General features: G+C 50.2%; 1 protein-coding gene across 1 annotated transcript; it reads left to right on the forward strand.

Annotated features, from left to right (window-relative positions):
- Positions 1 to 8407: 8407 nt before the first annotated feature.
- Positions 8408 to 12024, forward strand: Evx2 (even-skipped homeobox 2). The gene is made up of 3 exons (XM_057755800.1): positions 8408 to 8834; positions 9745 to 10022; positions 11305 to 12024. Exons 1-3 carry the CDS (start codon positions 8408 to 8410, stop codon positions 12022 to 12024), a joined length of 1425 nt encoding a protein of 474 aa, XP_057611783.1.
- Positions 12025 to 14300: the final 2276 nt, after the last annotated feature.

Here is a 14300-nt window from a genome sequence, read left to right on the forward strand (position 1 = left end):
GGCCCGGCCTGGCCCGGACCAGGCCCCGGCCTCGGCCCCGCGCTGGACACCATGGCACACCGCGCCTCCTCCCTCCTTGCTGTGCTCCTCGCCGCGCTCGCACCCGCCCTCTCCCTGCCGTCCTCTCTCCCTCCGCGAGCCTCCCGCCTCCTGTCCGCCCGCCCGCCCTCCAACAGGTTAGCTCATCGCGGGACGTTTATAAAAACGAAGTTCAGGTTGGGAGGGGGCCTGGGCCGGTCGGGGGGCCGCCTCCCGCCCCGAGGGCGCCGGCCGAGGACCGTGCCATTGGCTGCTCCCGGCCACGTGGGGGTGGGGGCGCGGGCGAGCCAGGCTCCCAGCCGGGATCTGGCTGGACCCACCCACAGGGCCCCCACCCCTCCTCAGGCCTTTGGGAGGCCCACCTCCCATCCCCGCCGCCCCCCCAGACCCAGGAGTTTACTCTGCAGCCAACCCCTCGAGTTGATTGCGCGACGGCCCATCTCAGGCCTGTCTGCATGGCGGGCGCCGAGGCCTGCGCCTCATCTCCACAACCGCTGTTTTTGCCACCTCTCTTTGGAGCTGTACACCAAAATGAGGGTGGAGGACAGAGGTGGTCAGATGATGTAAAGACAGAGCAATCCTGTTTTTTGTTGTTGTTGGTTTTGTTTTTTTTTTTTAAAAAAAAAACCTGTTGCTTACTTAATCTTTCGTTAGTCTACCTCTACACCCTAAATTCGAGACAGCCCAGTTTTCTTACCTTGAACTTACCTAAAGGGTAAAAGCAATTCACACAAAGATCAGTCCGGGCAGAGTCTTTTTTTATACAGACACCATCAGGCCACAAACCACTCTCGAAACGCCCTTGAGGCGCACCAGAGACTTAAAACTCACCTCAGAGTCGCAAGCTGGACAGTCTGCGCAGCTAGGAAGTTTATGGATGCCAGCTTCACATCTCTTACCTCCCGGCAGCCGGGAGTCACTAAGAAGGCTGGCCTCTTCCCGGGCCGGCAGAAGACTTCGTGACCAGAGCGGGAGGAGAAAGCCACTCAGACTGCCACGAATCCTCTGCGCCTTGCCCACAGCCTACCGGCCTCCAGCATTTTGCAGCCACCACCCACCCCCGCCCGTTACTCATACCAATTAACTGAAAACTTCACTTTCCCAGGGACCTTTGTTTAGCTTCCTTTTCCAGACTGCCAACTGCAGAGAACTGAGTGTGCCAAGTTAAAAGGATTTTTTTCCCCCAAGTAAAGTCGGGGCTGGCGATAGAAGCCGCCCAGAACTCCTAGGTCCGACTTCACGGGGATAGCGTTCGCTCTCACGGGAGCAGCTAATCCAACTTTGGGGGTGTATCTGCTACAGCTCTAATCCTTCTGTATTCCCACCCCATCCCAGTCCCAGTCATTCTTCTGCCCCAGAGTCCCAGCATAACTATTCTGGGATCTTAACCACTTAAGGGTCGCCCTTGTGAGTCCTGGGTTGAATCTAGGTCTCCTGGGAGCAATAGGAGACTTGGTGAGTCAAAAGTGCTGGGTGGGTGTAAGAGCCTCAAAGTGAGCCACTGGGGTACTGTTCTATCGACCTTTCAGACCAGTTTACCTGTTAAGAAAATCATTCCTTTAAACGTGTGGTACTGGGGCCAGCTGTCACCCAGCGCTACTGCCCTCTGATTGAAAATAGGCTCTGAGAAAGAAGAATAGAAAGAGTGAGCAGGTCTTCCTGGGCCTGGTCTGGTCTGACCTTGCAGGGTGGGCTGATGGCTTTGGGACTGTTGACACGAAAAACACAGTAACCATAAAAGGCTCAAATAAAGGGGGAAAGTTATGAGAGAGGTACTAGAAGAGAGAAGTAAGAGAATTTGTTTGACTTTTAAAAGTCCTAGACTCGTTCATGGTCAAATTCAAATCTGGAGAGTCTCTCCAGGGCTTTGTGGATCTGTGATGAGCAGCCATTTGTTGGTCAGGATAGTTTTGATTACTTGAGAGAAGATAAAAGTTAGTAACGGAAGCTAGATTGCATCTAAAGGGTCAGGTAGTGGAGTTGCTGAGTTTTTAAAAGAGATTAGCAATTAAATGTTTTACTTTCCCTTGTTTTCCTTTCTGTTATTCAGAGAGAAAACAGCATGGGAGATCTTGGTATTTCTCCCCATTGCTTCAAAGATGTGCTGAAATATTTTAAAAATACAACGGAATAAGCAGAAATAACTGGAACCAACAATCTTTTGGTTTCCTAAAACTCAATATTTTAGTGATTCTGTGCTCCTTGGGCTTCAGTACTATCTGCATATACTCTGGCTAATACATTTAATAAACATTTTATCATTAAAACAAAGATAAAAAGATAGAAAGAAGAGTTTGTCACATTCTGTGATTCCAGTTCACACATCAACCTTGGCTTATTTTTTCTTCCTTATTTTTTTTCCTTGGCAAGAAATTAAGTTGTACTCAACTGGGGGGAAATTGGGATTAATATCCAGGTTGAAACCCTTCAGTACGGCCTCGTTCCCAATAATGCTCTGTGGTGTCACTATAGGACTTGGAGTTTTCTGTCAATTTCAAAGCTTATTTAGAAATAGAGGAAGTTTTGATTAATGAACTTTGCCCTTTGCTATCCCGGGGTTTTCTGTGACTTCAACAAAGTTAAGTGTTAGGTATGCAGGAGGAGCAGGTTACACCCAGAAAAAGGTTCTGAGAAGTCACATAGGTAGAACCCCAAATCCCCAGCACCCCAGGGAAGTTTCTGCTAGTTTACTGCTAGGCAATGCTGGGATTGCTTTGTAGATAAACTAGTAAGGTTGTTAGTTTATAAGATGATAAACAGGCATGGAGAGGATTCTGAGGTTAAATGGGGAGAAATATTTTCAATTTAGCTTGTGTATTTTGTGTCCAAATTCTATTCAAGTTAAAATTTAATTGCAATCCTTTATTTTCTTTCATTTTTGAGACAGAGATCCACTCTTTAGCCTGGACTGGCTCAAAATTCCAAAAGGGGTGGGATTACAGGTATGAGCCACTATGCCGGCTTTATAACCATTTCCGTCAGATGTCCAAGAGCACAGGGTGAGCCCTATAATTGTGTGTGGGTGTATCACAGTGAAAATTTAACACAAGAAGCAGGTTTTGTTAAGCAAAAGAGTTTTGCAATGACAAGTGTCTCCAAATACTTACCGATTGCTCTGTGAAGTTTTTGATATGTTTCCTGATTTTGGTGAAAAGCTCGTGCTGTCTTCTGTTGCTCCCAGTGCTGCTTTAACCTCCTTTCTCCTTCACTCGCTCCTAACCCTTCTTTCCCTCCCGAAGAGGGAATTTCAACAACTCCTTTAGAAAATTTTAATCTGTTCTGGAGTCATAGCCTCTATTCTTTCTTGAAGATTTTACAAATTTGTATGTCTATTTAGGGATGGAAAGTGGGTGGATAGAGACTAGCATTTAGACTTATTGAAGTGTCCTGCTTACCAAGGTAGCAATGAGCTCAATTAACCACATAATTGCTGCCTATTTCAGCCAGGATGGCAGGGTCTTGTCAGAACGGGGTTGTGGGAGAGTCCTTTGAAAATACTTACCTTGATGGTCACAACCAGAAAATACAGGATATCTGTAAGTTAACTTTTGAGAAACCAAAGATTTAGTAGAAAAAGTCTCAATTCAGAAACAAAGTCTTAAGTTGATTAGAATTGGTTGCTTAGTCTTCTTAACCGCGCCTGTCTGCTGGCTCTGTAGCTTATTTCCCCTCTCCAGCTAATAACCCACTTCACTCAGGCTGGGGGAAAAACAAAAGAGCAAACAAAGTACAAAGTAAAACTCAAACAAAAAACCTCTGATGTAGAAAGGGGGTTTTAGCAACAATCAGAAAATGGAATCCTGTGTTTGGGGCATTAGCTGTATCTCGAGGTGGAATTCTTTTGGGTTTAGAAACAGAATTAGTCTCTATTAAAGGAAAATCTCATGCAACAACAAAGACCTTCTCCATATACCACGTGATTCTTTAAAAATTCCAAGGTTGCCTCCCATAGTACAGCAGGCCCTTATTTGAGATGGAGAGAAGTCCTCTAGCCTTGGACGGTAGGAAACAGGAGGGAGCGTCTTCCCTGCCAAAGAAACACTGAGTTTTACTGCAGTGGAGGCTCTGGGAAGATAGGCCCAGAGCTGGAGGACCGAATAACTTCCTGCTTTCTTTCTAAATAGAAGCAGATTGTAATTCGCTGTTTTGTCTCACGTTTGAAAGTGTGAGTTTCTAGCAACACACTTTGCTAACTGTCAGCAGTGAGGTCAAATAGAAGCCTATCACCACTTCAAATCCTTCACATTCTCTATGGGCAACCCACGAGGTTATGGGTAGCAGCAAGGCAAAGTTGGAAACCGTCAAACATGTAGGAGGAGCTTGAGAGGCTGATGAAGGATGCCGGTGGAGGAACTCGGGATCCCCGAAAGGCGCCCGCAATTCCCCGCGCCTGGCGCTAGATGTCTCTGCAAGTTCTTGGGTCTCATCTGCTGGTACACAAACTCCAGGCAGGCGGCAAATCTGAGCCGCCTTAGAGTCTAGAAAGGGAGTACCCACCCAAATCCTCACCTGCAACCGTCCTAGGGTAGCCTGAAATTGCAGGGGATGGGGGAGAGAAGGAAGACGGATGCAACTGGGCTGACCAGATGAGGCAGAGTGCTGGGGCTTGACTGCGAAGCAATGGGAACTTGAAGTCTCTCTAGCGAAGGCAGGCTTGGTTACTCCAACCCTCACTCTCTCCTATAAATCGAAACCTGCCTGTGAGGAGCGCACTCAGCCTAAAGAAAACACGCCAGGCCCACAGCTCAGACTCTGGAGGCGCTTGCAGTCCGTTCACCACCGCCTGCAGTCCCAACTCTCCAGCGGGCTTGAGACTCCCATCAACCTGAGAACCGGAGGCTCCTACTGATTGGAGCCCTCCATCAGGAAGCCTAGAGCTGGCTCAGACCACCCCACTGTGCCGGCCTATTGCAACTCCTGCTTTATTTTCGACCCATCCTTCTGCAAATCTGAAGCAAAATTTTACCTGAAGTCATAGACCAAATGTTTAACAGTTCACTTAGGGGACCCGCTGCTTACAAGAAACAAATACTTAGTTTGGGGGACTAACCCCACCCCAGGAGAAAAAGAAATACAGGAAGGAAGGAAGGAAGGAAGGAAGGAAGGAAGGAAGGAAGGGAGAGAGAAGAGAGAAGGATATATATATATATATATATATATATATATATATATATATAGAGAGAGAGAGAGAGAGAGAGAGAGAGAGAGGGGGGGGGAAGTGGGGGAAGCAAGCACAAGAAAAATCAAGGAAAATAGGTTTTGTCCTTCCGTCGTTCTTTCCATCAAAACTGTGCTTTTGGATAATGTGGAGTAAAATTTTCCTGCATGTCACCTCACTCCTCCATCTTCAAGATTCCTTTGAAGTCATGGGCATGTGTTTGATTCTTGTGTAACTGGGTGGTCCTGTACTTTGGTGGTGGTAATTTGAAGACACCAAAGGCTGAAAACCGGGACAGTTTCTAGTCACTGTGAAATGTTACTCTCAGCTAAAGGAAAAGTTAAGGATGCCTTTCACTGTGAAAGTTCCCAAGTGTTCTTGCTGCAACAAAACAATCTAGAAATACATTATTAGTATTACTTAAAAGGAACAAAATAGCTTTGAAACCACTAGCAATTGAAGACGTCGAGGAGAAATGGTATTTTCCATTTTCTGAGGTCGGGCTTGGCCAACTTTTGGAGCCTGGGCGGCGAGTCCTAGAAGGCAAGAAATGGAAGACCCGCAGGCAAAGGAGGAAGGGGGTCATCTTTTTAGGCCGCTGAGGCTTCTGTGACTGAAAAGCAGCTCACAGACGCTGAAACCGCGAGGAAAACAGATGGGGGCGCCAAATGACAGCCATAAAGGCTTCAGGAGGATTTCCGCCCAGGCGGAGCGACCACTTGCTGCCAGGGGCCTGGCCCCCCACGGAGCCTAGCCTAGACCAAAGAGTCTCTTATAATCCCCTGGGTAAGCAAGGATTGGGTAGCAGGACCCGTCCTCCCCGGGACACTGGAGCAGCGACGTCCAGGACCGGTGGAACTGGGCATCCTGGCTGAAAAACCGGTGGGGTTGACTGCAGGACTGGGCTCCTATCGTGCGAATTGCCTATAGAGTAGCCTGCTCGAGGAGAATAGAGCCGCCAGGGGCCGGATGACCACTAGGGTAGGATAGACTACCCTAGGGAAAGGGGCAAAGATGGATGCTGAATCAAGTTCTCAAACGGAGGCCATAGCCCACCAGACAATTCTTAGTCTGTGAGCCTATCCAGCTTTCCACTTATTATTTTAAATAGGTGGGGTTGACTTTCTCAGCAAAGCTTGCTTGTAGAAATAAGTTGGCGCCAAGGGGAAGAGGAGAGAAACTTTTGGCATTGACTATATATGTGTACACGTGTATATAAATATACTTCACACCTCAACTCCCCTTACATTCCTGACGCGCCCCCAACGGGTCCAAGGTTAAAAAGAAAGCGCCAATGGACAGATGGGCAATTAGATTAGGGGTTTGCCCCTTAACACACCCCAACGTGCTGGGTGTGTCCCAAAGAGGGAAGGAGGGGGCCCAGGTTAGGGCTTGAGTTGGTGTTGCAACCAGGATGCAAAACCCGAGACCAGCGCCCCGCTTGCCAGGCTCTCCAGGTTGCTTCGGAAGCTCACACGCTGTACCACTGAGCACGGTCTCCGTCCTCCGTGAACCTCGCCAGTGCGGGCGAATCTCTGCCTCAGGGGCAGCCGGAGAGAGCGAACCGGCACGACGCACCCAAGTCGAGAAGGGTGGGGCGCAAGCGCAGGAGATGAGCGGATTTGAGTGAAGATTGATCTTCCTTAAAATGGTTGCCACCGGCGTCATTATGACTATCAAAGTTATCGCCAAGAGGCTCAGCCTCCAGGCTTGGGCGGACGGGAGAAGAGGCAAGACTGGTCGGAGACTCTCTGCGCCCCCACCCAGCATCAGGAACACAAGGGGCCACAGGTAAGAAGCTAGAGAGGAGAAGGGGGAGCCCGGAGATGTGGAAGAACAGCAAAGTGGGGAAGAGGGCAGCGGGAGACCCCCCCCCCACTTTGGCTCCTCCAAACCCAGTTGCTTTACCACAAATACCTCTATTTAGGAAGGGTGTGGGGTGTGGGATGGCAATTTTAAAAAGTGGATTCGGAGCGGCCCTTATGATACCGTAAATCACGATTGTGTTTAAAGTTAGCTGTCGAATTCTACTATCAAACCGTCCAGTCTAGTTCATTTCCTCTAGGGGAAAAGCCGAGGGTGAGAAGCTTATCTATCAGCCCGATTATAAAACTAGAAATCTAGGGTCTCCGAGTTCAGAAGTCAGTCTGAAAACAGTGGTAGAAAATCAGGGTGTAATGATTTCCATTTGGAAGTACGGGCCCTATGTACCTCCCCAGCCACGTAGCAAGAAAGCATTTTCAAAAGTCCGTAAGATATTCTCTATTTCTCTCTCTCTCTCTCTCTCTCTCTCTCTCTCTCTCTCTCTCTCTCTCTCTGTCTCGGGAGCATTCAGACTGAGAGAAGAATTAAGGAGAGAAAGAACTCAGGGTCCTATTTGTTAAATAAAATACTTATTATTAATATTTGGTTCTTAAAAACAGAAAGATAAGTAATCCTGACAGGAGCAGCAGGCACCAAGGTCTTCTTACGCAGCTCTTCCTGTATCCTCCCCCTTGCCCGCCCCCTTACGCCCCCAGCTTGTAAATGTTAAAACAAAACAAAACAAAACAAAACAAAAAAACTTCCCAAGGATCCACTCTGGAAAATCAAAGCATTATCTATTATTTAACACGTTATCTGTGTCCGTGGAAAAAAATGAGGAAGGCACTGCGTGATTAGGACCTAAGGGGCAACCCAGCAAACTGAGAGCGTAATGATGCCCCTAAATGAAGGGGGAAATGTGCCTCGGCGTGCTCTATTAATCACACTGTCAATTTCACCCCCCGAGGCCAAACCCCCGGGCGAGCAGAGCTGGCTGGGAGCGGGCAAAGGATCGGAGCCTTCTTCCTCACTTGTCGTGTCTTCTCGTCTCCTACCTGGATCTATTTGTCGGCTCTGAAGTCGCCTTCATTACCCACTGACAGGAGCGTGTATTTATTTGCTTATAAACCTGTTACAATAAATGATTATTCGGACGGCGTCATTCGTACCTTAATGACGAGCGGGCGCTACTTTTTGATGAATGACATCTCCGACTCGAAGGATGTATGGGTCATTTTGACCAGTCATTCCCTCGCTCTGGCATCCCACAATTTTTCCGCCTCCCTCCAAAAGAGATAATAATATTTAGAGCCGCTTGCTGGGGCTGAATGAGAATCAGCCCTAGGCGCAGCCCATCATTAAGACGGGACAGCCAGGCCACTGTGACATTTTTTTTAGAAAGCTGAGATGATGGAAAGAATAAGAAAAGAGATGATTCTGATGGAGAGAGGGCTCCATAGCCCTACTGCTACCAAGAGGTTCTCCAATTTGTCCGATTCGGCTGGCAGTGCTGTGCTGGAGGCCTTGGAAAATTCGCAGCACCCGGCTCGCCTCAGTCCGCGCCTGCCGTCCGCGCCCCTGCACGGCGCTTTGGGAGACCTCCCCGCCAAGGGCAAATTCGAAATAGACACTTTGTTCAACCTGCAGCACCCGAGCAGCGAAAGCACCGTCTCCTCCGAAATCGCCTCCGCCACTGAGAGCCGCAAGAAGCCCGGTCATTACTCAGAAGCGGCCGCTGAGGCCGACATGAGCAGCGACGTGGAGGTGGGGTGCTCGGCACTGCGCTCCCCCAGCGGCCTGGGCGCCGCGCCGCTCAAGGAAAACAATGCCAAAGGTAACCGGGCAGCCCGCGGATTTTAGCCCTATCCTCTGAGCTCCCTCGCGGGTCCCGCCAGTTCTTTCCGCACCTTGGCGGGTCTGTGACTTGCAACTGGAGTGATGAACCAAGCGGGCAGGGGCAGGGGAGGGACGCATGCTGGGGACCGTACCCTCTGGTTCTGCTCTTTGAGCCTCCCAACGCAGCCCGCCCGGGCCTGTGGAGCCTAAGGAATCAGGCCCATTCGCCCAGGCTCCTGCCCCAGTTGGAACAAATGTTTCCGCTTGCGGATCTAAGAGCTGAGGCGAGGCGACACGGTTGCTCACTTGCTCTAGGGGAAGGGTGCATTGGGCAGGGGCTCCAAACTCTGCTGCCTCTGGAGCCCCCAGGGCTGGGTTGAGGGGGAACTCCTCTGGATAAATCTGAGAGAGCCTGGCCCCGCACCTCGGCACAACCGCTTACAACAGCAGCAGAAAAGAGTTGAAAAGTAGACATCCCCTCCCCCTTTACAGACTCGGGTTTGAGCAGCAGATGCTTTGAAAAGCTTAAGATATTTTAAACCTAAAGGCTGTCAAAGAAAGGCTGGAGGCCGTCCTGAGGTTTCCAGACCATGTCAAAGCCACAGCTTCTCAAACTGCGTCCGAGGTAGGCATTTTTCCCTCGGCCAATTTTCCTACAGAGTGGAAATTTTCTAATTATTGAGAAAAGAACAACCCTCTTAAATTCCGTTCCTATTATTTGGTTAGGAAGGGCTCCCCAAACTTCATTGATTCCATTAACAGTGGCAATTTATAAGCCTGACAGACCCCATCAATTCTGACAGCGACTTTCCCCTTCCCGAAAGCACTTTTGCCACCAGTTAGCAACCCCAGCTCAGGGTTCTCTGCCCCTACAGCTACTCATGCTTTGTGGATTGTTTGCTTGCTAGGGTACGCGGAGAGCGGCTCAGTCGCGGGTACCACGACGTCGGCCTCCGGTTCGGGCCTGGGCAGTCTGCATGGAGGTGGCGGCGGCAACAGCGGGGGTGCGGCGTTGGGTGGTTCCGGCTCCAGCTCCGGCGCCGATCAGGTGCGGCGATACCGTACGGCGTTCACCCGTGAACAGATCGCGCGCCTGGAGAAGGAGTTCTACCGGGAGAACTACGTGTCTCGGCCTCGCCGATGCGAGCTGGCCGCTGCTCTCAACCTGCCCGAAACCACTATCAAGGTATCGATTCTGGCGCCTGCCAGCTCAGGCCTCCCTCGGGGCACCTGGCTGATGAATTTCTTTCCCCCTCTTTTCTGCTTTTCTGAGAGTTAGCTGTGGAAGTCCACCAGGGTTTGTCACCGAAGGAGTAGGCTTATTTATTTCTCCCATGCGAATCCCAATCGGCTGGCGGGTCTGGCTGACCGGAGACGGTCCTGAATCGCCAGGCCCATACTTCAGACCTCGCTCTGCTCAATTCTACAATTCTGTCCAGGTGACTCCTAACCTGTGTCCAAGGTCCTACTTTGCCATTTGCAGCAAGGCGGGCTTGTTTTTGTTCCTCTGGTACAAACCCGAGGTGAAACTTTTCATTTGCTCCTGATCTTGAGGATTTATTTCTAACATTAATTGTTAACATTTGAAGAAAAGGTTACAGGATTTAAAAAATCTATTGAGAATGTAGTTTCCAAAAGATTTTTTTTTCTCTTGGATAACGGGAAACAACGAGATTGTCCTTGTTTATATATAGATATATGTAGGTTATCAATTTTTATTATGCACCCAGAAGTGATGGCTGGAACCTAGGTAGGCTTGGGGAGCAGTTGGCGGAGCGTTGGACTCTCTAGCAAAAGGAGCCACCCCATGGGATAAGAGATGGGTACAGAAGTCCTTCAGTTTGATCGGGGCTTTCTTTCATTTAGAGTTGTGACGAATGACGTCTTTATTAGATACTAGGCTAGGAGGGGTAGAAAAGTTCCCTTTCCAGGTTCTGGGTACATAGCTTTTTGCCACTCATTTAAAGCAAATGTTCCAACAAAATCATCCTTCCAATACCCTAATCCATACCCTAGGGAACGGTCCTTGCAGCTCCGAGGGCTCAAGACCCGGAGCCGCTGCCTCTCAGAAAAACTGGAGACAGCCTCTCTTCAAAGGCTGCCCGGAATCCCCGTGCAAATCCTGGGATTGACAGACCGGTGTTCAGTGAGGCTGGGCACCGGTGGGTGGGTAGACAGAGGGAGATAAAAGGTTGGTTTGGGAGGAGGAAAAGAAAAAAGCAAGTGTAGAGTCAGAATCTGAGGAGTCGCATAAAACACAGAAAAGGAGATTCTTTTGGCTGTGGAGGGTGTGTTCTAGGAGGCCCGCAAGTTTCTGCGCACCTTGTCCCATCCCGGAGAGCAAGGGGATTGAGCCAGGGAAGTAGGTCAGGCTCCCCTGGGATCGGGAAAGGGTTTGGAGACTCTGGGCCGGGACTGGAAATACCCAGCGCTCCCTAACCCGGGCGGTGGCGCGGCTGTCCCCGCAGGTGTGGTTCCAGAACCGGCGCATGAAGGACAAACGGCAGCGCCTGGCCATGTCGTGGCCGCATCCAGCGGACCCCAGCTTTTACACCTACATGATGACGCACGCGGCGGCCACCGGAAGCCTACCCTACCCTTTCCACTCGCACGTGCCGCTGCACTACTACCCGCACGTGGGCGTCACCGCGGCTGCAGCGGCGGCCGCAGCCTCGGGAGCTGCAGCGGCGGCGTCGTCGCCCTTCGCCACTTCCATCCGTCCTCTGGACACCTTCCGTGCGCTCTCGCATCCCTACTCGCGGCCCGAGCTGCTCTGCAGCTTCCGCCACCCCGGGCTCTACCAGGCTCCCGCCGCGGCCGCCGGGCTCAACAGCGCGGCGTCGGCGGCTGCTGCAGCGGCGGCTGCAGCTGCAGCGGCCTCCTCGGCGGCGGCGGCCGGGGCGCCCCCCAGCGGCAGCTCGGCGCCCTGCTCGTGCCTCAGTTGCCACAGCAGCCAGTCCGCAGCCGCCGCCGCCGCAGCAGCAGCCGCAGCGCTGGGCTCCCGGGGCGCCGGTGGCGGCGGTGGCGGCGGCGGCGGGGGAGCTGGGACGGCGGGCGCCTCGGACTTTGGCTGCAGCGCCGCCGCGCCGCGCTCCGAGAGCGGCTTCTTGCCCTACTCGGCCGCGGTGCTTAGCAAGACCGCCGTCAGCCCGCCCGACCAGAGGGACGAGGCGCCGCTCACCAGATAACTACGCCGCCGCCAGGGGCCGCGCCAGCCGCTCGGTGTGTGTCCCCTCGGGGCCCCCCGCTTGGCCCTCGACTAGTGCTGCCACTAGGGGGCGCCCCGGGGTACCGGAGGGCGAAAGAAATCTGCCCTAGTTGGGGGGCGGGGAGGAGCCGGCGCGAAGGCCTGGAGGGGTCCCCCCAAATGATCTCTATTTTTGTATCTCCGACCTAGCTGTTTCCCCACCCCCAACCCTACGCCTTCTAAACGTGGTTCCCGCTTTGTAGGTCCGGGTTTCCGCTGGTCTGGAGGCTTTGGTCTCCGGGAAGACAGCTCCCCAGGGCCAGTCAGACTCCAGGGTGTCCTGTCCCGGCTGATCACCCCCCGGGGCCCAGTCACACGAGGGAGTGGCTAGAAGCTATGGGACTTGGTGACAAAGAGAGAGAGCTCTGTGTGTTAGTACGCGGGCGAGGGAGCGTCACCCCCCCCCCCCCCGAGATTCATGCTGCTGCTCTTTTTCTTGTCTTTAAAGGAGGGGGAGAAGGAAAAGGCAGATTTTCTCAGTCTCAGCTTGTTAGGGGCCTTTGTCCGAGGGGGAGCAGGAGGATGAAGTGTGAAAAGCCAAGGAGGCAGGCGAAGGCGAAATGTCTTTCTCAGCGCGCAGGGCTGCTGCGGTCTTCTCCAAAAGGACAAAGCCGAGGTGGGAAAGGCTGGCGGTCACGGCTCTTTCTTCTTTCCAGTCCACCACAGCTCTCTTTAGTCTTTGGTTTCAGTGCTTAGGAAATGAAACGGTTTTTTCGTGTGCATAGTTTATGCAAAATGTAATGGGTAACGAGGTTGGCACAGCAATGCCAAGCGAGGAAAGGGGAACCGAGAGAAGGTGAGAGCCAGGCCCACAGATCACTGTAGTTTATGGAGAGGCGTTTGCATCTCAGCTTTCCAACTGTCGAGTTCCACTCAATCTGGGAAATACTTGAATCTCTAGATATATGATATTATCCTAAGACGTTCCTTAGACACTTTTATGAGTTCGAACTCTGTATTCCTCTCGACCCCTTCTCCTTGTTTTCCTTTTCCTCGGGTAAAATGGTTCTTGGCTTATTTCTCACGCATGTCTATTGCCTTCTCTGCAAAAGCCACCGCTGGGTTGCTGAGACCCTGCTTTGCCAACCCTGACTACGGGGCGGGGGGGGGGGTGTTCCTTGAACTTGAAGAAAAGGTACATCAAAACCCACCAGTGTTAACTGCCACGTCAATTTTGATGCTAATAATGTGCAGATTATGACGAAAATTGCCAATCATGCTCTCTGATGGACCTCCTTTGAATGTGGAATTGGAGAAAAGTTCCCCGCACGGAGACCTGCTGTCAAGTACTAACAACCCGCTAAGGGAAGTCATTAGGAGAGACGGATAAGAGACTCGGTACATAAAACATTGTTCTCGGTGCATAGAATGTATGTTATTTAATGTTATCTCTGTTACCTGAAGTGATTTCGCAGAAGAAAGCCACGTTCTTATCATCCCAATTGCCAATTTTCATTTTGGTAACTTGGACGCCCTGGGTAGACTTTTCTCTGTTAAGTTGATATTCCACCAATGTGAACAGCCTCATTAAATCAAGCCCAGATATTTCCATAATGCTCCCCGCAGAGCCACTTCGCTCCTCATATAATGAGATTTTCTGAAGAGTTGAAGCCCTAAAATAACTTGCATGTTTAGGCCCAGCAAAGTGGGTATATGTGTGTATGCAACCTGCGTGTGTATGTGTATATATATGTATATGTATATGCATATATATATTCGTGCTCTTAAATACATATATAAGAGATACACACATCCATATATACACATTGGCACGTTTTATGTGATTTATTTCAAATTTCGTTTCCTGGCATATTTTTGTTATTTTTAAAGACACTGGATTTTAAAATTTCAATTTCTGAGGATAGATTTTTTTTCATTATATGTTGAAATAATTAATTTTTCCATGAGAAATTATTTTTATCTAGTGGAAAAGATTCCAAGGGGAAGCAGTATTTCAAAACTTTTGTTATCTATTATAATATTTCCATTAAGTATTAGAACTTCCCAAGGAAATAACAATGACCTAAAACTCAGTTTCTTTTTTTCTAAAGAGATGAGACTACTTATGTAAAATAATGATTATACCAGCTTGTATTCACTAAGTTTACATTTAAAATATTAATATATAATTTAAAACTAAATAAAATAAACCAAAATATGGTACTCTTTTATCAGCTTTACCTTCCTAGATTGTTAAAGCTCTTTGTTATGGTCAGC

This window comes from Chionomys nivalis, chromosome 22, assembly GCF_950005125.1.
Source record: "Chionomys nivalis chromosome 22, mChiNiv1.1, whole genome shotgun sequence".
NCBI classification, from domain to species: domain Eukaryota; kingdom Metazoa; phylum Chordata; class Mammalia; order Rodentia; family Cricetidae; genus Chionomys; species Chionomys nivalis.

What these genes read in the sequence shown, in the direction of transcription:
- Evx2 (XM_057755800.1), top strand. Translation starts at nt 8,408, where the DNA reads ATGATGGAAAGAATAAGAAAAGAGATGATTCTGATGGAGAGAGGGCTC. An exon ending in CAAGGAAAACAATGCCAAAG is followed by an intron (nt 8,835 to 9,744) that starts GTAACCGGGCAG and finishes TTTGCTTGCTAG; the next exon opens with GGTACGCGGAGAGCGGCTCA. An exon ending in TGCCCGAAACCACTATCAAG is followed by an intron (nt 10,023 to 11,304) that starts GTATCGATTCTG and finishes CTGTCCCCGCAG; the next exon opens with GTGTGGTTCCAGAACCGGCG.